General features: G+C 41.0%; 1 protein-coding gene across 2 annotated transcripts in view; it reads right to left on the bottom strand.

The window, feature by feature from the left end:
- LOC122549954 (V-type proton ATPase 116 kDa subunit a1-like) overlaps nt 1-23,573 on the bottom strand; it is a 141,598-nt gene that overhangs the window by 91,079 nt on the left and 26,946 nt on the right. For both annotated transcript variants that reach the window (XM_043690237.1, XM_043690238.1), the window contains exons 10-11: nt 20,781-20,993; nt 8,113-8,263 (exon numbers count right to left, since the gene is read on the bottom strand). In XM_043690237.1, the coding sequence (XP_043546172.1) occupies nt 8,113-8,263; nt 20,781-20,993 (364 nt within the window). The remainder of the gene's footprint in view (nt 1-8,112; nt 8,264-20,780; nt 20,994-23,573) is intronic.

Below are 23,573 nucleotides of genomic sequence, written 5' to 3'. Positions count from 1 at the left end.
TGTGCTCTTACAGGAAGATGACAAAAAGATAGAAAGACCTATCTGGTATTACTCCAGGAATTTGAGCATTCATCAACAGAAATATTTGACAGTTGAGAAAGAGACTTTGAGCTTGGTGTTGGCGTTACAACATTTCAATGTTTATCAGTAATGTATCTGAGACAATCATATACACTGATCATAACCCATTGAAGCTTTTGGAGAAATTTAAGGACAAAAGTTCCAGACTGTTTAGATGGTGCTTGTTATTACAACCATTCAATTTGAAAAGTGTGCATGTGGCAGGACGAGAAAATGTGATATTGATGCATTGTCGAGATTTGAATGAGAAACAGAAGCGTTCTATGGCAGGAGCAAATGAACTGAAATAGAATGTAGTAGTGCATGTTTGCATGGTTATAGTCAATGTAATGCATGTGTGTTGTAGTGCATTAACAGTGTAAGATTAAGGGGTTTTAAAATGAAGTCATCTTTGGATATTAATGATTCTCTTTTTTTTAAGGGTGGGAGGTGTGATGCTGCTGCTCTGATTTCTCTGGGAATAGGGGCTTTACTAATTGCTAACCAGTACTGCCTAAGGCAATAATCGGGGAAAAGGATTCAGGTTTTTTTTAAAAACACTTGTACAATGAAAGAAGAATGGTCAGTTCTCTCAGTTCCGGGATTTTTCCTGGTTTGGTTTGGGTTTTAGCAAGCAGTCTGGTCGAAGCTGTTGGTTAAAGAAAGCTGCTGGGAAGAAAGGTTCCCTGATTCGACAGATGTTTCTGGCTGACTCTCTCTCTTTAACATCTTTCCTATAAGAACCTTTGTTTGAATTTACCTTTTTTGCCAAGGGGTGTGTTTATGGGGATGTTGCAGGAAATTGGAACAACTCTTTTGTAATGTTGCAGGGATATTGTGTCAGTTGGGTTTTCAAATCGGTGTTACTCTAAATGCTGTTTTCTTTTGCTTGTGTTTCATTCAGTGGTGTGTAAATAAATTCTGTTTTATTTGAAGTCAAGTGATTTGACCAGCTGCATCACTCCTGGAATATCTGCCTAAAACAACTAAAAACATTAGGGTCTGGGCTACCTTCTTGAAATGTTTTGAGAGGGTCTGGCATTGTTTATAACATTACTGCAACCAAGACTCCTGGGTACCACTGCAGCATTAAGAGTCCCGCTCTGGCCACCCTCCTGAGATGTTACCTTGCCAATGCTGCCATCTTGAAGAATCCACTGCCATTGCCACCGTCTCTGATCACTGGAGGAGCTTTGTTGCCACTGCCACTGCTCGTGACCCTGAGCATCTGTGTCCTTTTCCTAATGGTCCTCTATTTTGTTTCTTTTGGTTTAGGAGGTAGACTGCTTTCTCTATTATTTAATGAAACCCCAGATGTCCCATTGCTTTTGCCATGCCTTTATCAACTTATATTTCCAATAAAGTATAGGGTAAACATTTTTAATGTTGAAGACTGGAGCATAAAGTCTAAATAACAGCTAATAGCACAACAGGGGCGGCATGGTGGCACAATGGTTAGCACCGCTGCCTCACAGCGCCAAGGACCCGGGTTCAATTTCTGCCTCGGGCGCATGTGTATGTGGAGTTTGCACATTCTCCCAGTGTCTGCGTGGGTCTCCTCCGGGTGCTCCGGTTTCCTCCCACAGTCACAAAGATGTGCAGGTCAGGTGAATTGGCCATGCTAAATTGCCCTTAGTGTTAGGTACATTAGTCAGGGGTAAATGTAGGATGGGGGTTGGGTTACTCTTCAGAGGGTCAGTGTGGACTTGTTGGGCTGAAGGGCCTGTTTCCATACTGTAGGGGAATCTAATCAATCTAATCATGTCCCACTCAAGCAGAATTTAGCCAGTTCACAAAAGTAACAGAGGTTTTGAATCCAAAATCACAACTTTGTTTCCAAAGTACTTATAATCCAGTAGGAAAGCTTCAATGGCTGTTAAAATTTGCAAATAAAATAGTTCAAGAAAGAAAGAGTTCAGGATGCAATTCCATCCTGTTTAATAATGATACCTTAGATTATCACACAGCCTCACCCTCAGAACTGATGATGGGTTGTGGAATATAAAGATCTCAGAATGGCCTCTGAAATAAGGAATCATATGTTTCTTCACAACAGCTCGAGCCCAAGATGATAAGTAAGTAAAATATGTATTAGACAAGGATCATGTCCTTGAAATCACAGATACCAGGAGATACAGTGAAATAGCATGTAATTGGGAAAAATCAACCAAAACCAAGAATTGTTTGGCAAAAGTGAGTCAAGGAGATATCGTGTTAAAGGATGGTTTGAAATTGAACAGGGAAGATTGCATCAAAGCATCTTAAATTTTAAATCAGTGAAAGAGCAATAGTTTGAAGAATCAAAGGACTGGAAAATTAAAGTAAAACTCAGATTAGAAAGCATGAACTGGAACGGAGACACTTGAGTTGAGATACTTTGGTGGTGGCACGGTGGCTCAGTGGTTAGCACTGCTGCCTCACAGCACCAACCCGGGTTCGATTCCAGCCTTGGGTGACTGTCTATGTGGAGTTTGCACATTCACCCTCTGTGTGCGTGGGTTTCCTTTGGGTGCTTCAGTTTCCTCCCTGAGTTCAAAGATGCGTAGATTAGGTGAATTGGCCGTGTTGTGCATTGTGTTCAGGGATGTGTAGTTTAGGTGCGTTGGTCAGGGGTAAATGTAGAGTAATAGGGTAGGGGAATAGGTTTGGGTGGGATACTCTTCAGAGGGTTGGTGTGGACTTGTTGGGCTGAAGAGCCTGTTTCCACACTGTAGGGATTCTACAGATTCTATGTATAAGTATGAAAGCCATTGGTTAGATTAGTCTGATTGCATATTGCTGCAGTAAATTACAATACTGCTTGACTCAACAGATTATTTGAGCATTGAATTGAGAAAACAATTCATTGGCCAAAATGCTCTTTTGACACTTTTAGCAGATTTACATTGGAACTCCAGCTAATGTGCAAGGCACATTAGGCCTAGAAACATAGAAGCTGGTAAGGTGGAACTCTGACCTACTTGAGTTTAGATTCAAACCACTTAGTGATATAGAAACAATTAAGATTTATTAACTACTCAGTTTTACAACTCCTTTCACATAACAGCCCTACTGTTTCCCAGCAGTCAAGTAATAATTCAATTAAGTATAATCTTCTGATTAACTACTTGCTGTATTAATGATGCTCCTCTTTGCTTTAAAAATGTTGTATATATTTAAACAATCCCTGAGCAAAACTAATACAAATTAAACAAAATATACTTTCTCTATATCTTACTTTATAATAAGCCTGGTGAGTCCAAATGGCTGTCAGTAGCAAAGTGGCTGGTGAACCTGGGCCAGACTTCACCCAGCGCGAGTGGAAGTGTGCCCAGCGCAGGGAGACTGAGCTCTCATGAGGACAGCCCAGTGCCTGTCTGCAGGCCAATGGCTTAAGAAAGGACTGTAATGGTTAACTTTTAATTTCTTTATTTTTCTACTTTATATTAAGAAAAACTGCAGTGTTGAACTTTTTAACTTATTTCTTTATTTTTCTAATTTTATACCTAAGGTATTTTTTACCAGGGTACCTTTGTACCTAAGATGGTGCCAGGAATGGTGATTTTGTACACGTTTCACTATATTCCTGTACTTGAGTACACATGACAATAAAGCTTAAACCTAAGCGTAAATCAAATATCACCATCGGTGATAGTGTTATTTTCATATTCCATATAATACAGTTTCGTATTCCCATTTCTTTCTTTAAATGAGCAAAAGGTTTGATCATAAAGCAAACAAATATAGTTCTGAGATTTCACATTACGCCTGATCTTGCTACTGAGTGTTAAAGTTATACTTTCTGTTTTTGTGGGAAAGACATAATCTTTGTCCACATATCTACTTCAGTTCTCCATTCATTATAAGGACCTGCTTCACAAAGCAGAGTAAGTAGAGGGGAGGGAGGGTGGGTTAATATCATATCCTGACACCTTGCACTTGCTTTCAGCCAATCCTCTTCAAAATAAATTCTAATTACAATCCTCTGTCTGAAACGTTCTCTTTGTTTCCAACCTTTGTCTTTAGGCAACCATTCTCCGCAACCAATGTCAATTTGTCCCAAGCCAATTGTTATGTCAGCAACCAAAACAGCTTTCTTTGTAGATAGGTTTATTGACTACTGAGTTTTTCAGCTTCTTCCACATACATGTACCACTTGTTCCTCCCTTTAATTATCTGACTTGATAGATATAATCAATTAACCCAAATGAAATGCCTAACTAATTGCTTTATTAACAAACAATTTGATTCAGATAAGGAGCTTGGCTCGGGCTCCCCTATATTAGAGGAGAACCTAATATGGGCAGCAGTCCCAACTATTGCTTATGTAGAATTTATAGACCATTTGGCACAATGAATCTGTGCTGGTGTTTCTTCTTAATGACCTCTCTTCCCATTCTATCTAGCTCAGCCTTTTAGTGAATATGTCCATTTTCTTGTCTTTCATGTATTTGTCTAATTTACTTTCAAAACACCTACTTGCTTCAACCACTTCCTGAGGTAGTGAGTTTCACATTACTAACTTAATTGAGTTTTTTGAAGAAGTAACAAAAAGGATTAAGGAGGGCAGAGTGGTGAATGTGATCTATATGGACTTCAGTAAGGCGTTCAACAATGTTCCTCATGGTAGAATGGTTAGCAAGGTTAGGTCACATGGAATACAGGCAGGACTAGCCATTTGGATACAGAACTGGCTCAAAGGTAGAAGACAGAAGGTGTTGGTGGAGGGTTGCTTTTCAGACTGGAGGCCTGTGACCAGGAATGAGCCACAAGGATCAGTGCTGGGTCCACCGCTTTTCGTCACTTAAATAAATGATTTCAATGTGAACACAGAATGTATGGTTAGTAAGTTTACAGATGACATCAAAATTTCCAGTGTAGAGGACAGCCAAGAAGATTGCCTTAGAGTACAATGGGACCTTGATCAGATGGCCCAATGGGCTGAAGAGTAGCACATGGAGTTTAATTTCGATAAATGTGAGATGCTGCATTTTGGAAAGGCAAATCAGGACAGAACTTATACACTTAATGGTAAGGTGCTGGGGAATGTTGCTGAACAAAGATATTGGAGTGCAGATTCATAGTTCCTTGAAAATGCAGTCACAGGTAGAGAGGATAGTGTGGTGTAAAATTATGTCCCAATACATGTGTGAATCATAATGTAACACATGTATTGGGCCAAGCAGTGGAATGTGGTGAAAGGGTTAAAATTGTGTCCCAATACATGTGTGAATCTAACCGAAAATGGAAGGCGTCGCTTAGTCCCGTGTGAATCTTATTACACACCTTCCCGTGTGAATCTTCTTATCTGCATGTGACCAGAATGGAATGTGTTTTTCAGCCTTGCTCTGCTGTTCACATGAATGTTTAGATCTCGAAAAGAGTATATCAGCTGGAAAAGTCTCCAGTTCGGTAGAGCCTGCTCCGGGGTTGCGTTTAACCGCCGAGCGTGGGTTGTTGGCAACCGCTCTACGAGAACTGACGGCTCCCAGTTCCGGTAACACGTAGAGTGAGTATAAACCAGACCCGTTGTAAGTACGAGACCTGGTTGTGGCGACGCTGCGGGGAATAAAACACTTATATTCTAGCAGACTCGCCTCTTGGCTGTTTGTTCTGTGTCAGACTACTTTCCTGCGAGCCTGGTCCTTGACCTTGAGAATTTTTTAAAACAGATAGTGAAGAAGGTTATTGGTCAGTGCATCGCTACAGGCATTTAGAGGTCATCTTGTAGCTGTACAGGACATGGATTAGGCCAATTTTGGAATTTTGTGTGCAATTCTGGTCTCCCTCCTATTGGAAGGATGCTGTGAAACTTGAAAGGTTCAGGAAAGATGTACAAAGATGTTGCCAGGGATGGAAGGTTTGAGCTATAGGGAGAGCCTTAAAAGGCTGGGGCTGTTTTCCATGGAGTGTCAGAGGCTGACGGGTGACTTTATACAGGTTTATAAAATCATGAGGGGAATAAATAGGGTAAATAGATAAGGTCTTTTCCCCAGGGTGGTGGAGTCCAAAACTAGTTTAAGGTGAGAAGGGAAAGATTTAAAAGGGACCTAAGGGGCAACCTTTTCAGGCAGAGGGTGGTGTGTGTATGGAATGAGCTGCCAGAGGAAGTGGTGGAGACTGGTACAATAACAACATTTAAAAGCATCTGGATAGGAAGGTTTCAGAAGGATATGGTCGCATAGACAAGTTGGACTGAACGATCTGTTTCCATGCTGTACATCTCTATGACTCAATGACTAATCAGTCTGTGTGTAAAAAAAAAGTTTATCTTTATTTTTCAATTCTTTTATGAGTAATTATCCTATGTGTATGACCCCTTGTTTTGGACGTTTCACAAGTGGAAATACGTTCACAACTATTCTGTTCAACCCAGTTATAATTTTAAAGACATCTACTTATTTCAGAGAAATCTTAGGTGAGACTGAGATTATAGCTATTTATTACAGGGCAGACATATTGTGTTGACATTAATCGGATGATATCCATAGGCATACTTGGAAGTGGCAGAATACAGCAGCTTTGAATCAGTGAAGTTAGAGACAAGCATTATTTAATAATTGAGATATTAATGTCTCAACAGTTTGAAAATAATATTGTTGCATCAGGTTGACTCCAACTCTTAGGACTGGAGGTTAAACTGATGGATAGTGGATTTGGATCGCAGTATGTGACAGCTTTACATTGTCTTCAATGATTTGTTTATGAAAAGATGACAGCCAAACTGTATTATTGAATAGAAATTCCAACATTATCAGTGTTTAACTAGACTTAAACACATGCTGAACAACATGGGTGATGGGAAGAAATTGTGAGATGGCTAATGAAGAGCATCTCAACATTGAGAACAAATGTCCAGTTTTGAACCAAGTGTTGAACAGTGAAATGAGATTTCACTTGTGAGCTGTGAGAACAGTAATTGCTTGAATGAATACCCTTGTTATGCTATCATCTTACCTCATTGCAATGCGACTTCCCATTCTCTCATGTCCTGCATAGAAACTAGATGGTAACGATTCCTGATTTGAAGGACAGAGCAGTAACCTAATGACTCCAACTCATTGCTTGCTCCTTCAGCACACCATCAACAGTGTCAGGGCACATTCCACAAGCAGTGACTGCACACATACCCCCATCATTCTGCTGACAGCGACCCCTGTCAGCAGAATGACGTACTGTTTTTGCTCTGCTTGACATGCCTGGGACAATTGACAGGATTGTTGGAGGGCAGTTGCAAAATGTCAGCACTTGATTAGGTGTACAATTGGGCTAAAGATGGTGCCATTGGCAAGAATGCTGGGAGGTTCTGGCTGTGGCAACTATTTCCATCTATGGTAGGTGGGAAAATACAATAAGCGGAGAACCATAGGGTCATGGTCCATAGGTAATGAGGAGGGTTTGGGAAGATAGCATGAGAAAACTTGCTCATGGGGAGAAACCTGCCATGATCTCACCAAAATTGACTTTTAGCTGATTTATGATGCGATTCAGCCCATGGTGTTTTTCAAACTGGACTACTACTTAGTAATGGCTATGTTTGCTGCCACTGCTGTTACAGTACCTGTGAGGTCATCGGCAGATTCCTGCATTAAAGAACAAGGTTTTTGGACTTGTTAGTCACTGCCCCACACCCAATCTCTCATTGCCTCACTTGCTGTCTTGCTTGCCACACTGCTCACCTTCCACGTGCTGCCCCCCCCTTGTTAAACCTCTCAGCATCCTGCTCCCAACTCTTGGTCTGTCTCATTGACTGTCACATTCATTTTGTGCTTCTGAGCAAAGTGGCAAGCTAGGCAGTGAGTAAAATGGCAAGCAGGGTGGCAAGGGGAGCAGCAATTCGGGTGACGAGGAACACCACGAATGAAGTGGAGAATGACTTATTGAGCAGTGTGACAAACAGGAGATAGCAACAATGGGCATGCAACATTGAGGTCAGTGCCATCAGTCTTGTTCCAGTGCATTAACATGAGATAATGTGTTTAAAGCTGCATAACAGGTTTGACTTTTGCTAAAGCACAAGTAGATTTAATAGATTAAATGGCTGAATAAAAGCAGAAGTATTAAGCACTTTACCTGGATTGACTTCTCGATAGTTTCCAACTCCATATGCATCAACGATGTTCTGAAATCCCACAGTAAATGTGTTTGTCTTATTAAATGTTGGAGGAGTTTGGTTTGTCGCTATCCTGTTCAAAATAGGAGGCATGGTGGAACCATTCCGAACCTAAACCAACAGAAAAATGTCACCATTGGTGTTGTCAATAAATCTTACTAATGGCTTGAATTCTAATGCAGACAACTGAGGAATTCCACTGTTACAATATTAATTTAGCATCTATTTTGATTACATTTTGATCATATTAGTTTTGAAAGAGCTTGCATGTCATCTGAAACATGAAATCTGATCCACAACAATGTGGTTGTGGAAAAATACTCATCAAACATGTACAATATATATTAACATGATGACGTGGTGGGAGTGTTGGGATGTAGTGCAGTGATTACTGTCAAGACATGGAAAGCTGGAAAGAATTGGAATGCATCTATCAATGCTGTTTAACTTAACCGCTGAAATTACATCTCAGCTCCTGGTTTCTAATCAATTAGTATATTGATGGACATGATGACTTGCATGAATCAATGTAAACCACAATTCTTATGTTAGTTTAACTTGTAGGTGTACCCACTGCTCTCTTGTGTTTGTACATTTTCTTGTCACCATTTATTCATCCACTACTAATGCAACAATAATGTCAGTGATATCAATGTCTGTCCCAGTGCATTGGCACACAACATGTTTGATTATGGTAAAGCACAAGTTGATTTTGTAGATTAAATGGTTGAATAAAAATGGAAATATCAAGCACTTTATCTGGATTAAGTTCTCAATAGTTTCCTACTCCATATTCATCCACAATTTTCTGAAGTTCTGTAGTAAATGTGACCCACCACTTGCTCCCAAGGGAATTCCCCCCCTAAGGGCATTGTGGGTCTACCTACATCACGTGATCAGCAGCGGTTCAAGAGGGCAGTTCACCACTATCTTCTCAAGAGCAAGTAGAAACCGACAATAAATGTTGGCCAAAGCGATGCCCATGATTGAATTTTTAAAAAGCCTAATTTTAAAGAAATGTCACACCTGACCCTCATGGCCACCTTCAATAAATATTGTCCATTCAACTTTTAAAGATGTTCCATTACTCTCACTCATAACTCTTTTACTGTCCTTAGAGGAGAAAAGAACACAGAACACTAAAAAGAGGCTGAGAATTGGAGGTGTACTCCACTTGTCTCAACACTGACAGCAGAAAAGGAAAGGGAACCTGGAGATAAGTGGATTCTTTATTTCACTAACTATGGAGAGGAGTTAATGTAGCCCTGTAAGCTACCTGATGACAGAATTAAATATTACATAGCCACACGACAGACAACACTAATGTCAGCAGGCAGTAGAATCATTTGCATAATGAAAAGTTAAAACAATCTGTCCTTGACAGTTCTCATTCTTGTCCTCATTCTCGCACAGGACCAGCACACATTCTGTAGGACAAAAAAAAACCTGAAGGAATTGTGGATGCTGGGAATCTGAAATAAAAACGGAAATTGTTGGAACATTTCAGCAGGTCTGGCAGCATCTGTAGAAATAAATCAGAGTTAATGTTTCGGGTCCAGTGACCCTTCTTCAGAACAGAAACTTCTCACAGGAATTCATATAAAAGTATATTGGGACTCCTCAGGGGATATTACAAATTCTAAGAATGAGGCGTCACGTAAGTTTGTATAGACATCTCGGATGCTCACAATTTGTTGGGATTACTAAGACAGGTATTTGGATGACCTGGTGACTCTCGCATCACTAGTGAGCAAGAGCAGATGATGGAGACAGGGACAGCAAGAGTCCATATAGGAAGCTGCAGAATGCTCCATGCTGTGTTCAGACTGGATACAGATGCTAAACCTTGGGTTCTTGTTGACAAAGAGGAGACCTTTGATGCAGCAGCAAAAGATGTGTGATTTATTTGTAAATGTATCAACTGTACTGTGCATACTTACAGAAAGATTGGAGACGATGCAGTAGCCATGAGTAGGATTATGTTGGCAGCATTCTTGATGATGCCCTCATCAACAGAAAGAGTAGCCACCAGCATGGAACATGAGTTGTATGCAGATTCTGAATGTCACCTTAGATAGGATTTATGACATCTAAATATGTCCACTTAGCACTCCACTGGTGTGCGGCAAAGTCCTTTGGTAACTCATTTATGAGAAAGGAAGTTCAAATGGACCATGTAAAGGAATACAGTGAACAGGCACTTAAAAGTGGGGACTCCACAAAGATATTTTCACTTGTCATCTGTTGCTCTCCTAAATGCTGCCCTCCAAAACAGCACAAGGACCAGCCTTGGTGGGCTTCTCATAGGCTCCAACATCTAAAAGAAATCAGTGATGAGCCTGGAAGTATAAGGACATGGAACTCAGCAGTATGGTTCTGCCTCTGCTTCCACTGAAACCACTGAAGTAGCACCACACAGAAATGGCAGGAAAAGGAAATAAAATGCGGTTGTATATCTTGATGATGAATGATATTATCATCACACGTATCTTACGGTGAAAAATACAGTGAAAAGCTTTCAACTGTCGCCATGATCCGGCATCATTTTGAATAGTTTAAGAATACATAAAAAAGGTAGAGCTTACAGAGAGTCTATTTACATTCCTCCGCCTCCTCCATGAGCCCTAAGCCGACTCATCAATGTCGCCTGTGCCAACGTCCCTCCTCCACTGCTGTCTACACCGGACCTAACCAGCCGATGCTCCTCTGTCACTGCCTACGCAGGACCAGTCAACATCAGAATCATGTCTCTTGCCATTTGGCCCACCTTGTTGGCATCGCTGTGATGCCCTTCTGCCACTGCTTTGCCACTGCCAGTGCCAAACCCAACCAACGATGAAGTTGCCAATCCTCAGGCACCAACTGTTGTAGCTGGGCCTACCTTGTTGACGTCGTCTCTGCCAATGTAGCAGCCGCCAATTCCGATGCCAGATCCTGAACTTACCCTGGAGAAGTAAGTAAGGGTTCACTCTCTGCTCCCTGCTGTGTCTGTGCTGGAATCACTCACTGCTGCCGATGCCGTCCACAGCTCCAGACATCTCAGTTATGTGAGTGTGTTGTACAATGTTAGGTTCATACGTTTCTATTTGATTTAAGAGTCACATAAATCTTATTTGTTTCAAGCCTTGGTCATTTTTTACCATCTCCTTAAAACTGCCCTCTCATTTATGATAAATGGTAAGACAGGACTTAAAAACAAGTAATACGTCCCTGCAAAAGGGATGCTATGCTGACTGGAATGCTACCTTTATGTTGGAAGAAGGGTGGGGGCTAAGTGGCTGCTGGATGGTTTCGCAAGTACAAACCAACTGAATCTTGTCATTATAAGTGCCTCCTTGGGTCTGTGCTTATGTCCACTTGGCAGTAGTTTTCATGATTCCTTCCTTGAATGTCTCCCATATCTTGGAACACAAGAGGCAAACAGCGCACTGTCTTTTACATGTTTCCATGGCTAGTTTATTCGGGAGCAGATCTCATGGTTTGGCTGGGGTCTTCATACATCAGACTGCAAATAAGAAACAGGGAGGAGATGGGTATTATCACTGGGCTGTTAATCCAGAGAGCCAGATAATGTTCTTTTAGATTAGATTACATTACAGATTAGATTAATTACAGTGTGGAAACAGGCCCTTCGGCCCAACAAGTCCACACCGACCTGCCGAAGTGTAACCCACCCATACCCCTACATTTACCCCTTACCTAACACTATGGGCAATTTAGTATGGCCAATTCACCTGACCTGCACATTTTTGGACTGTGGGAGGAAACCGGAGCACCCGGAGGAAACCCACGCGGACATGGGGAGAACGTGCAAACTCCAAACAGTCAGTCGCCTGAGGCAGGAATTGAACTCGGGTCTCTGGCGCTGTGAGGCAACAGTGCTAACCACTGTGCGCCGTGCCGCCCATGGAGATCCTGGTTTGATTCCTGCCACATGGATGGTGGAATTTGAATTCAATTAAAATAAAAAATTGGAACAAGCTAAGTGTGTAATGATGATCATGAAACCATTGTCAATTGTTGATAAACCCTATGTGGTTCACTATGTCCTTTAAGGGAGGAAATTGCCATCCTTACCTGGTCTGGCCTACATGTGACTCCAGACCCACAGCAACATTGTTGATTGTTATATAGGGACTAGCCAGCAATGACATCCTCATCCCCCGAATGAATAAAAACAATCTGTCATCACAAAACACAAGACCCGAAGCTGTCTGAGGCCCTGGTATTAGGGCACGCTGAGAAATTTGATCCCATGGCTACATTTGCTTTGTTGCAAATATCGTCTTCTGTGGGGTAGCAGCTCTGTGAGCAATGGGCTCCTGCTGCTGCTTGTCCCCTTGCTGCCATTTCACTTTATGCTGTTGCTGCTGCTGGTCAGCTTGGTGCTCATCAGGAATCCACATTAATATGATAAAAAAAAGTCAGGCATGCCAAATCTTATACAACACAAACTGCAAATGAACGAGAGACCCATAAAACGTTCAAATAGTGAAAATCAACTCCAAAGTAGTGAATGTAAACTCTTAGAATAAGCACTGTTAGAAAAAGCTTTTCACACAATAAAAGAAGTCAGCCAATGTGAAGTTTCATTACTCAGGGGAATTTCTACCTGTCATTCCTTAAGCCTCCTCAATTGCCATTGTGTTCTCTCCTTGCTTTCACTCCAGAGTCAAAGAAACCTTTCATCTGGTTATAGTTGAAAAGGACTCATTTTTAAAAAGCTCCGAATCATCGATTAACATATTTAAGCTTGCAATCTGCTTCTTGCAGAGGGTTGCTCAGATGCAGCCTAATGTGCTGTGTTTAATTACAGAAGTTGGTGATTGGCACCCACTTCACTCTCAACACTCTTCACCCTTCCTGCTCCCAATCCATTTTTTCACATTGATTATAATTCACTCCATACAATAGGCTGTACATTGGTATTATCCAATCAAGTCGGCATGGATGAGTTGGACCGAAGGGTCTATTTCCGTGACTCTATAAGACTCTACTTCCAGCACTTTCAGAATGCCTGCAATCTAACATATACTTTTATTGTTAGAATAGTATTGGACTAATAACAGCTGGAAATACAATTAATTGGTCAAAAAGTGAACAAAGCTGCAACATTGCTATTAGCAACAGAAAGTGGGAGCAGGGCAGGATGATTTGTGTCTTTTGTTCACTCAACATTAAAAAGATGAATTGATATTAGTGAAATGGGAAAGAAGAGGAAACCAAATTTCAGCTCATCAAAAAGCAGAATGGGATGTCTATTGACTGATGAGATGAGGAACACAGTAGCCAACAGAGAAAAATATAGGCAGAGCACCCAGAAGGAAAATGTTAAACAATATGAACTATCCATCGATTACAAGTTATTTATGCACATAGCAGCACCACCATGTCCTCTTCAAAGATCAATATGTCCAAAATAAAAGGCCGATTTTGCCTTTCTCTTTATCTGTATTAGCTATCCATTTTTCATGAGATGCTCTAACGTATGTGACCAGAATAAACACAGGATAAGCTGACTGAATAATATTGACTCCACATTGCAGGCTGGAAATGTTATTACATTTCATATATCTCCATACAGAATTTAGCATGACCTACTCTTTCTAATATACGCACTATACTTTTTATGATTTTGATTCTGTTAAATTCATTTTCCAGCTTGTAGATGAGATTGAGCAGAACTGTAAACGTGTACTAAATAATGACTCTGCAATTAACCCACTAATCAATAATTACCATTGCAGACCGATACTTGATAGGCAAGGGAATCAAAGGTTATCGAGGGTAGATAGCAATGTAATTTGAAACAAATGGATCAATTATGATCTTACTGAATAGCGGGGCAGATGTGAGTGGTTGAATGGCCCATTTTGCTCCTGGCTTGAAAGATAATAATTTCTGCCTCATATTGTAGGGATTGAGAGTAAAGCAGCATTCTGACTATCATCCACAGCAGGATAAATATTTATCAATGTTCTGGAAACATACATAACGGTATGACTTGGGTGCAGGATCCCTCCTACCTGTTGGTGTGTCTAGTGGCTGCCACAAACTAAAATGAAAGTAAGTTACAGCAGATGTACAGGTCAAACGACTATGGCAAGCCAGTCAGTATACTGTGTACAAGTGCATTTCTGCAAACATCCCCTTTTCATAAAAAAGAAATTTTAAAAAAGATATAAAAATACATATTATTTTCTGCTACAGGTTACTCAAATTCTTCATGACACATGGCAAAGAACAAGTATTATTCATGAACAAACTGTGATAGTTCTAGTCTGCGTCACCTTCAATGCATTTTGGCCATTATCTTTCAAACATTCAGGTGTTTTAAAGACGTGTGCAAGTTGCTGTCTATTTGTCTGGTATCTGCTGGGCACTGAGATAATAATGTTCTGTTCTGGAAAGAGCCATTATTATGGTGAGAGCTCTTATTCATAAGAGCCAGAAGCTTGTCTTTCAGATTCAGTGTCTCCGCTAGATTGATGACTTCCAGAACTTGTCAAGCTGTTATTGCTAGGTTTTTTAATTCAAGTGGAGTTTGCTGCTCCTGTTGTGCCCCAGTACTGCTGCATGTACTTAGCAATGAGTTTGTGTAAATGGTCACACTGTAATGAAAAATTAGGCAAGAACTTTTCTCGATAGTTCATGGCTCATGAAAAATATTGCACTGCTTTCAAAACTATTGGTCTCTACATCTCTGTTATACTCTCATCACGTCAGGCTCCAGGTGAAGTTCTTTTGCTACCAGCACATAGAGTCATAGAGTCACAGAGATGTACAGTATGGAAACAGACCCTTCGGTCCAGCTCATCCATGCCGACCAAGTACCCTAAACTAACCTAGTCCCATTTGCCAGCACTGGGTATATTCCTATTCATATACTCATCCAGATCTCTTTTAAATGTTGTAATTGTATCAGCCTCCACCACTTCCTCTGCAAATCATTCCATACACATACCACCCTCTGTATGAAAAGGTTGTCCCTTAGGTCCCTTTTACATTTTTCTTCTCACCCTAAACCTATGTCCCCCTCCCCCAGGGAAAAGACCTTGTCTACTTACCCTATCCATGCCCCTCATGATTTCATAAACCTCTAAAAGGTCGCCCCCTCAGCCTCTGACACTCCAGGGAAAACAACCCCAGCCTCTCCCTATAGCTCAAACCCTCAAACCCTTGCAACATCTTTGTAAATCTTTTCTGAACCCTTTCAAGTTTCACAACATCCTTCCGATAGGAGGAAGCCAGAACTGCACACAGTATTCCAAAAGTGGCCTAACCAATGTTCTGTACAGTCACAACATGACCTCCCAACTCCTGTACTCGATGCTGTGAATGAAAGCATACCAAATGCATTCTTCACTATCCTATCTACCTGTAACTCCACTTTCATGAACTATGAACCTGCACTCCAAATCTCTTTGTTTAGCAACATTCCCAGGACCTTACCATTAAGTGTATAAGTCCTGCCATGATTTGCTGTTTCAAAATGCAGCACCTCACATTTATTGAAGTTAAACTGAACCTGCCATGCCTCGGCCCATTGGCCCATCTGATTAAGATCCCGTTGTACTCTGAAGTAACCTTTTTCGTTGTTCACTGCACCTCCAATTCTGGTGTCATCTGCAAACTTACTAATCATACCCCCTACGTTCACATCCAAATCATTTATATAAATTATGAAAAGCAGTGAACCCAGCACCAATCCTTGTGCCACACTACTGGTCACAGGCCTCCAATCTGAAAGGCAGCCCTCCACCAATACCCTCTGTCTTCTACCTTCGAGCTACTTCTGTATCCAAATGGCTAGTTCTCCCTGTATTCCATATAATCTAACCTTGCTAACCAGTATACCATAAGGAACCTGATCAAAAGACTTACTGAAATCCATATAATTCATGTCCACCACTCTGCACTCATCAATCCTCTTCATTACTTCCTCAAAAAACTCAATCAAGTTCATACGACATGATTTCCCACACACAAAGCCACGTTGACTATCTGTTATCAGTCCTTTCCAAATACATGTAAATCTTGTCCCTCAGGATTCCCTCCAACAACTTGCCCATCACTGATGTCAGGCTCACCAGTCTATAGTTCTCTGGCTTTTCCTTACCAACTTTCTTCAATAGTGACACCACATTAGCCAACCTCCAGTCTTCCAGCATCGTACCTCTGACTATTGATGATACAAGTATCTTAGCAAGGAGCCCAGCATTCACTTCCCTAGCGTCTCAGAAAGTTTTGATCAGGTCCTGGGGATTTATTCACCTTTATGCGTTTGAAGACATCCAGCACTTCCTTCTCTGTAATATACTTGACTTCAGGCATCCTCAACTAAATTGTTCTGTTGTTCAACTTCAGGTTCTTCAACCAGCACTCTAACAGTTGCACTAGATTCTGATGATTGTCAGTGATGGTTTCTTTCACCATGCATCTACATCCATAGATTAGCAGATCAACTACAGTAGTTTAATCTTTGGGACGATCACTGACTATTTTGTGCTGTCTGCGTTGATATTGTTTTGGAATAGTGAAAATGCTAACTGGTATGTGCAACCATGTCAATCTTCCAAATGGCATCCAGAATGTAGTTAAAAACCTGCTGGTCCACTTTTCAGTACCTATTCTTCTCATTCAGTGTAATGAAGACATTTGTCTTGATAAATTATGGCAAAATTTCTCCAATGCTTGACATGCAGTAGGGAGATCTCTTCAAAGCTTCATTGAGGTCCTTTGCATCTGCACATATTCTCACTTCTCTAGATTTTATTTCACTGCTACCATGCTACTAATCCCCTCTGTAGGAGTTGTCACATTCTTGATTAGTCCCTTCTGTTTCTAGCTCTTTCAAGAATACAAAACAAGGAGCAAGAGTTTAAATTAGTTGCTTAAATATTTTGTTTACAAGATTAAGTCAAAATCTAGGAATTCTGCAGTGAATAGCTCACATCCTGACTCCCCGAAGCTATCTACTATCTACAAGGCACATGTTGGGAATATGATGGAATACTGCCTACCCGCTTGGATGAACACAGTTCCAACAACACTCAAAACCTCAATACCATCCAAGACAAGGCAGGCTGATGGTTGACACCTTTCCTCCATCAGTAATGCTCAGTAGCAACACTGTGTACCATCTATAAGATGCATTGCAGAAATTCATGAAGGTTACTCAGGCAGCACTCTCCAAACACACAAGTGCAGCAGATACATGGGAACACCATGACCTGCAAGAGCCTCACCAAGTCACTCACCATCCTGACTTGGATATCACAATTCCTTCAATGTCAGCTATCAAAATCCTGAAACTCCCTCGCTCAGAGCATTGTGGGTCTACTTACAACAAATGGCCTGCAATAGTTCAATTGTGTGCTCACCACCAGATTCTTGAAGGCAATAACGAAAGGGCAATAAATGCTGGCCCACATCTCAATGAATAAAGCAAAAACTTAGAAAATTGCAGCTTAAATACAGTCCTTGTCCTTTTCAATCTTTTCTCTAACCCTTCTTCAGCTTAAATAAATTCTGTGGTTGAACCAGCTAGGTAAGAAATTGCAGGCCCCGAGCAGAGATATTTGCATAATCTGTAGTCATGGGTGAGGTGCCGGAAGACCAGCTGTGCCTTTATTTAAGAAGGGCTGCAAAGAGAGGCCTGGAAGCTGTAGTGTGACATCAGCTGTGGGTCGGTTGTTGGATAGGGGATTCTGAGAGATTTAAATGTATTTGGAGAGGCAAGGACTAATTAGTGATAGCATAGCTTTGTGAATGGGGAATCATTTCTCACAACCTTGACTGAGTTTTCTTTGAGGATGTGACCAAGAAAATAGATGACGGCAGACAAGTGGATGTTGTGTACATGGACTTCAGTATAGCCTTTGAAAAGGTTCGATATGGTAGACTTATTACTGAAGGTAGCTCACATGGGATTCAGGGAGAGCCATTGGAAACAAAATTGGCTTGACGGTAGGTGACAAAGGGTGGTGGTGGAGGGTTATTTTTCAGACCGGATGCCTGTCACCACAGGGATCATTACCGGGTCCACTGTTGTTTGTCATTTATATAAACAATTTGGATGAGAATATAGGAAGTATCGTAAGTTTGTGAATGACACCAGAATCGGTGGTATAGCTGACAGTGAAGAAGGTTATCTAAGATTACAAAGGGCTTTTGTTCAATTGAGCCAATGGGTCAAGGTAAGGCAGGTGGAGTTTAATTCAGATAAATGCCAAGTGTTGCATTTTGATAAGAAGAACAAGGACAGATGGCAAGGACACAATAAATGGTAGAGCCTTTGAGAGTGTTGTAGAACAGAGAAACCTAGGGGTGCAGATACATAGTTTATTGAAGGTTATGTCACAGGTAGATAGAGTAGTAAAGAAGGCGTTTGGAATGTTTGATTTTCATTCCTCAAACTATTGAGTTTAGGAGTTGGATCGCCACATTGTGGTTGTTCAGGATGTTGATGAGACTACTTTTGGTGTACTGTGTACAGTCCTGGTGGCCCTGCTATGGGAAGGATATTATTAAACTGTAGAGGGTGCAGAAAATACTTACAAGGATGTTTCTGGGACTTGGAGGTTTAAGATATAAGGAGAGGCTGGATAGATTGCGGCTTTTTTCACTGGCACATAGGAGGTTGAGGGATGACCTTATGAGGTTTATAAAATCGAGTGGCACAGATAAGGTGAATGCAAAGGTCTTTTCCCTAAGGTTGGGAGTTCAAAGCTAGAAAGCATAATTTTAAGGTGAGAGGAGAAAGATTTATAAGGGATCTGAAGGGCAGTTTATTCACACAGAACGTGGTTTGTATGTGTAAAGAATTGCCAGAGGAAGTGGTAGATGCAGGTACAGTTACATTTAAAAAGATACATGAATAGATAAGGTTTAGAAGGATATAAGCCAAATGCAGGCAAATAGGACTAGTTTAGTTTCGGAAACCTGGTCAGTGTGGATAAATTGAACCGACAGATCTTTTTCCATGCTGTGACTCTATGGCTGTACATTTGCAGTCTTGGTCCAAATTTCTTTCTAGCCCTTTCACTGTTTCTTGTAACTCTGCCTCATAGATCCTAACGTCAATAGCAGCAATGCTAGTAGTGATAGGTCAGAATGTGCTTTTACACTCCCTTCCCTTTCTCATCTTTCTGCCAAACCCGTAATCTCCTTTTCCCCTTTATGATATACAACTTTTCCTGAGGCTTTTATTGCTCCCTACTCAGCTTCTGTCACTAAGGCATGCTGTTTTTCCAAGTTTGCCTGGCCTTTTTCCTTTTCCTCCCCACACTGTTTGCCCTGCGCCTCTTTCTTACCATTTTCTTGACAAATGCTTGTCTTTGCCATGGTGAGCTTGTTTTGTTGTTGCTGCTGTCTCTCTCTCTCTCTCTCTCTCTCTTTCTCTCTCACACACCCTTTCTCTCTTTCTCTCTCTCCCTCTGTTAATAATCACATTTCAGCTGCGGATGGCTTGTGTCTTTTCTTAGATTCTTTTAAGGTGGTAAACTCACATGCTTCATTTTTAAAATTTTATTCTGAGTTTGCTCTCCTCACGGTGGGGGTCAAATTTTAACCGGCCACAATCATGTGATACTTTCCCGAAATACCGCTACTGGCACCTTGTGGTTTTTGCCACCTCTATGACCATGTGACTCTGGGTCAGGATTGTGTGAGGTACTCTGGTGCTACCAGTCCTTCTTATGTCAACCCAAAAACTCTGTATGACATCAGTAGAATAGGGGCAGCCAGTGTAACATGAAGATTGCACCCTCAAAATCATTATCTTATACAACAGTCCTCTGTTTTGTCACCAAAACCACCTTCATTATCTTTTGAAACCATACTGTTTTGGTCCTGTGTCTCTGTCTTACCTGCTGCGCTTCTGACCTATGATATTAAACTCTCAATACTCAAATTCTCCAGAATTCCCTAAACATGATGCTCCTTGTTTCAACCTTCTATAAACTGCAGCTCATTCAGAATTCTGCAGCCATTCTTTTACATTCTCAGCCATTTAATGTACATCTGCTATGCTCCACTAAAGCTCAGTATCCTTTAAATCAATATGAAAGTCTTTCTCCTTATCTTCAAAGTCTTCATGCCTAACTACGAAAACCTGCTTCAAAGATACATGCACACTTTGTTTTCACAGCATGAATTTCCTCTCATCCTCTGCCCACTCTATCACTTGTGGTAATTCTTTCAACAGCAACTCATTTGCACTCTAAAACCCCACTGAAATTTTCTGTAAATTCCCGTTTCTTTCTTTTAAAATCCTTCTCAAAGCTGAGTCTTCAGATTCGGCATCCCCTATCACCTGTGGTGCACCCTCTTCCACTTTTTGAAGCATTTTCAGGTGTGTTTCAAATGTGAGGAATTGTCACACTTCCTTTCCGAAACTGTATGCACTGCTCAATAACTGTAGATCATTATTCAACCCTAATAGGCATCAGCCATTATATGCTGAAAACTCCAAGCAGATTGTTGAATCTGGCACAATGATAGCATAAATAAAAATTAATTATGGCTTCACAAAAGTACTTGTGGCTTATCTTAACATACTCAAGAAGTTTTACAGTCTTGAGTCAATTTGGAATATTTATGTTATTGACAGATTTGAGATACTTACTGATTCTTTTGTTAATGTGCTATGGACTTTCTTAAGGTCTGTAACAGGACACCAGATTTCTGCTATCAAACACTTCTGGGTGATATCAATGTTACACAGATTCAGTGTGTAATAGATCGCCTTCATCTTCTTGACTTTAACATTCCATTTGCGAACTTCCTTAGCAGCAGACAACAGCAAATTCTTACGGTGCTTTTCCGTCTGATCAAGTATCTGTTCGAAAAATAAAATAAATACCCTTAGTATAATTAAAGATCAACTGACCAAATCCCAAAGACAGCAAAAATCCATGGCTCATCTAAATAGGAAGTGATAATTACTGATAATTACTGTTAGCGTTAAAATGAAATGGAAAGGATAGGGAAGAAAACAAGTATAAACTTGGAGGTGCTTTCCAAAACAAAAACTTAGCAGTATTTTCACTTGTTTCACTTCTGACATTGCTGAAAAACTGTGCTAATTAGTAGGGCAAATTGCCAAGGTGACCTTCCTTGTGTGTTTATTGTATTGGTGGTCAGAATTCTCTGCCTAATAATTGATCAATCAGCTCTCAGTTGAAGAAGAAAACAAAAAAAAGAGTAAGCATATTTTATTAATTTTACGAAAGCTTTAGAGTTACAGAGTTATTCAGTACAGAAACAAGCCCTTCAACCCAACTTGTCCATGCCAACAGGTTTCCGAAACAGAATACATTTGCCTGCATTTGGTGTGTATTCCTCTTAACCTTTCCTTTCCATGTACTTGTCCAAATATCTTTTAAATGTTGTCAATGTTCCCACCTCTATCACTTCCTCTGGCTGCTCATTCCATATACATAACATCATGTGTGTGAAAACATTGCCTTCAGGTCTCTTTTAAATCTTTCCTATCTCACCTTAAACCTATGCCCTCTAGTTTTGAGCTCCCCTACCCTGGGGAGTAGCTTATTCGTCTTATCCATGCCCCTCATGATTTTATAAACCTTTATAAGGTCATTTCTCAATCCTCCAATGCTCCAGGGAAATGAGTTCCAGCCTATCCAACCTCTCCTTATAACTCAAACGCTCCAGTCTCGGTAACATCCTTGTTAATCTTTTTTGCAGCCTTTCCAGTTTAATAACATCCTTCTTACAGCATAGCGACCAGACTTGTACACAGTACTCCAAATGTGGCTTGACCAATGTCTTGTACAGCTGTAACATGACATTTCTACTCAATGGCTTTGATAGATGCAGGCAAACATGCTAAATGCCTTCTTCAGCATCCTGTCCAAACCTGAACCCCAAGTCTCTTTGTTCAACAACTCTCCCTGGGCCCTACCATTAATTGTGAAAAGTTTGGTAAGCTTTCCTTTATTGGTCAGAGTATTGAGTACAGGAGTTGGGAGATCATGTTGCGGCTGTACAGGACATTGGTTAGGCCATTGTTGGAATATTGTGTGCAATTCTAGTCTCCTTCCTATCGGAAAGATGTTGTGAAACTTGAAAGGGTTCAGAAAAGATCTACAAGGATGTTGCCAGGTTTGGAGAATCTGAGCTACAGGGAGAGGCTGAACAGGCTGGGGCTGTTTCCCTGGAGCCTCGAAGGCTGAGGGGTGACCTTATAGAGATTTACAAAATTATGAAGGGCATGGATAGGATAAATAGGCAAAGTCTTTTCCCTGGGGTCGGGGAGTCCAGAACTAGAGGGCATAGGTTTAGGGTGAGAGGGGAAAGATATAAAAGAGCCTAAGGGGCAACTTTTTCACGCAGAGGATGGTACGTGTATGGAATGAGCTGCCAGAAGATGTTGTGGAGGCTGGTACAATTGCAACATTTAAGAGGCATTTGGACGGGTATATGAATAGGAAGGGTTTGGAGGGATATGGGCCGGGTGCTGGCAGGTGGGATTAATTGGGTTGGGATATCTGGTCGGCATGGACGGGTTGGACCGAAGGGTCTGTTTCCATGCTGTACATCTCTATGACTCTATGACTCTATGCCCTGGTTTATCTTACCAAATTGCAGTACTTCGCTTTTATCTGAATTAAACTCCATCTGCTATTCCTTGGCCCACAGTCCCAGTTGATCAATATTCCGTTTTGTTCTTAGAGAAGATGCTTCACTGTCTACTATACCATCAATTTTGATGTCATTTGCAAACTTACTAACCATGTCTCCTATATTCTCATCCAAATAATTTATATAAATGACAAATAACAATGGACCCCGCACAGATCCTTGCAGCACATCGCTGGTCACAGTCCTCCAGTCTGAACAACAGCCCTCTACCACCTCCCTCTGCCTCCAACTGTCAAGCCAATTTTTTATCCACTTGACTAGCTCTCCCTGGATTCCATGTGATCTAACCTTACTAACCAGTCTACCATGCAGAACCTTGTTGAAGGCCTTGCTAAAGTCCATGTAAATAACATCTACCATTCTGCCCTCATCTGCCCTAATAGTCCCTAATAGTCCCTAATAGTCCTAGAAACGTAGAAGAAAGGATTGCGAGGATGATTCAAGAGAAGAGTGAAAGTAATAGGGTGGTTGTTATGGGGGACTTTAATCTTCCTGATATTGATTGGGAAAGCTATAGCTCAAGTTCGTTAGATGGGTCAGTGTTTGTCCAATGTGTGCAGGAGGGTTTCCTGACACAATATGTAGATAGGCCAACAAGAGGTGAGGCCATACTGGATTTGGTTCTGGGTAATGAACCAGGCCAGGTGTTAGAATTAGAGGTAGGTGAGCACTTTGGGGACAGTGACCACAATTCGGTGACCTTTACTCTAGTGATGGAGAGGGATAAGTGTGCACTACAGGGAAAGAGTTATAG

Source organism: Chiloscyllium plagiosum, chromosome 5 (genome assembly GCF_004010195.1).
Source record: "Chiloscyllium plagiosum isolate BGI_BamShark_2017 chromosome 5, ASM401019v2, whole genome shotgun sequence".
Lineage (NCBI taxonomy): Eukaryota > Metazoa > Chordata > Chondrichthyes > Orectolobiformes > Hemiscylliidae > Chiloscyllium > Chiloscyllium plagiosum.
Note: the sequence above shows the minus strand (reverse complement) of the source record. Positions and strands in the feature narration are given on the sequence as shown.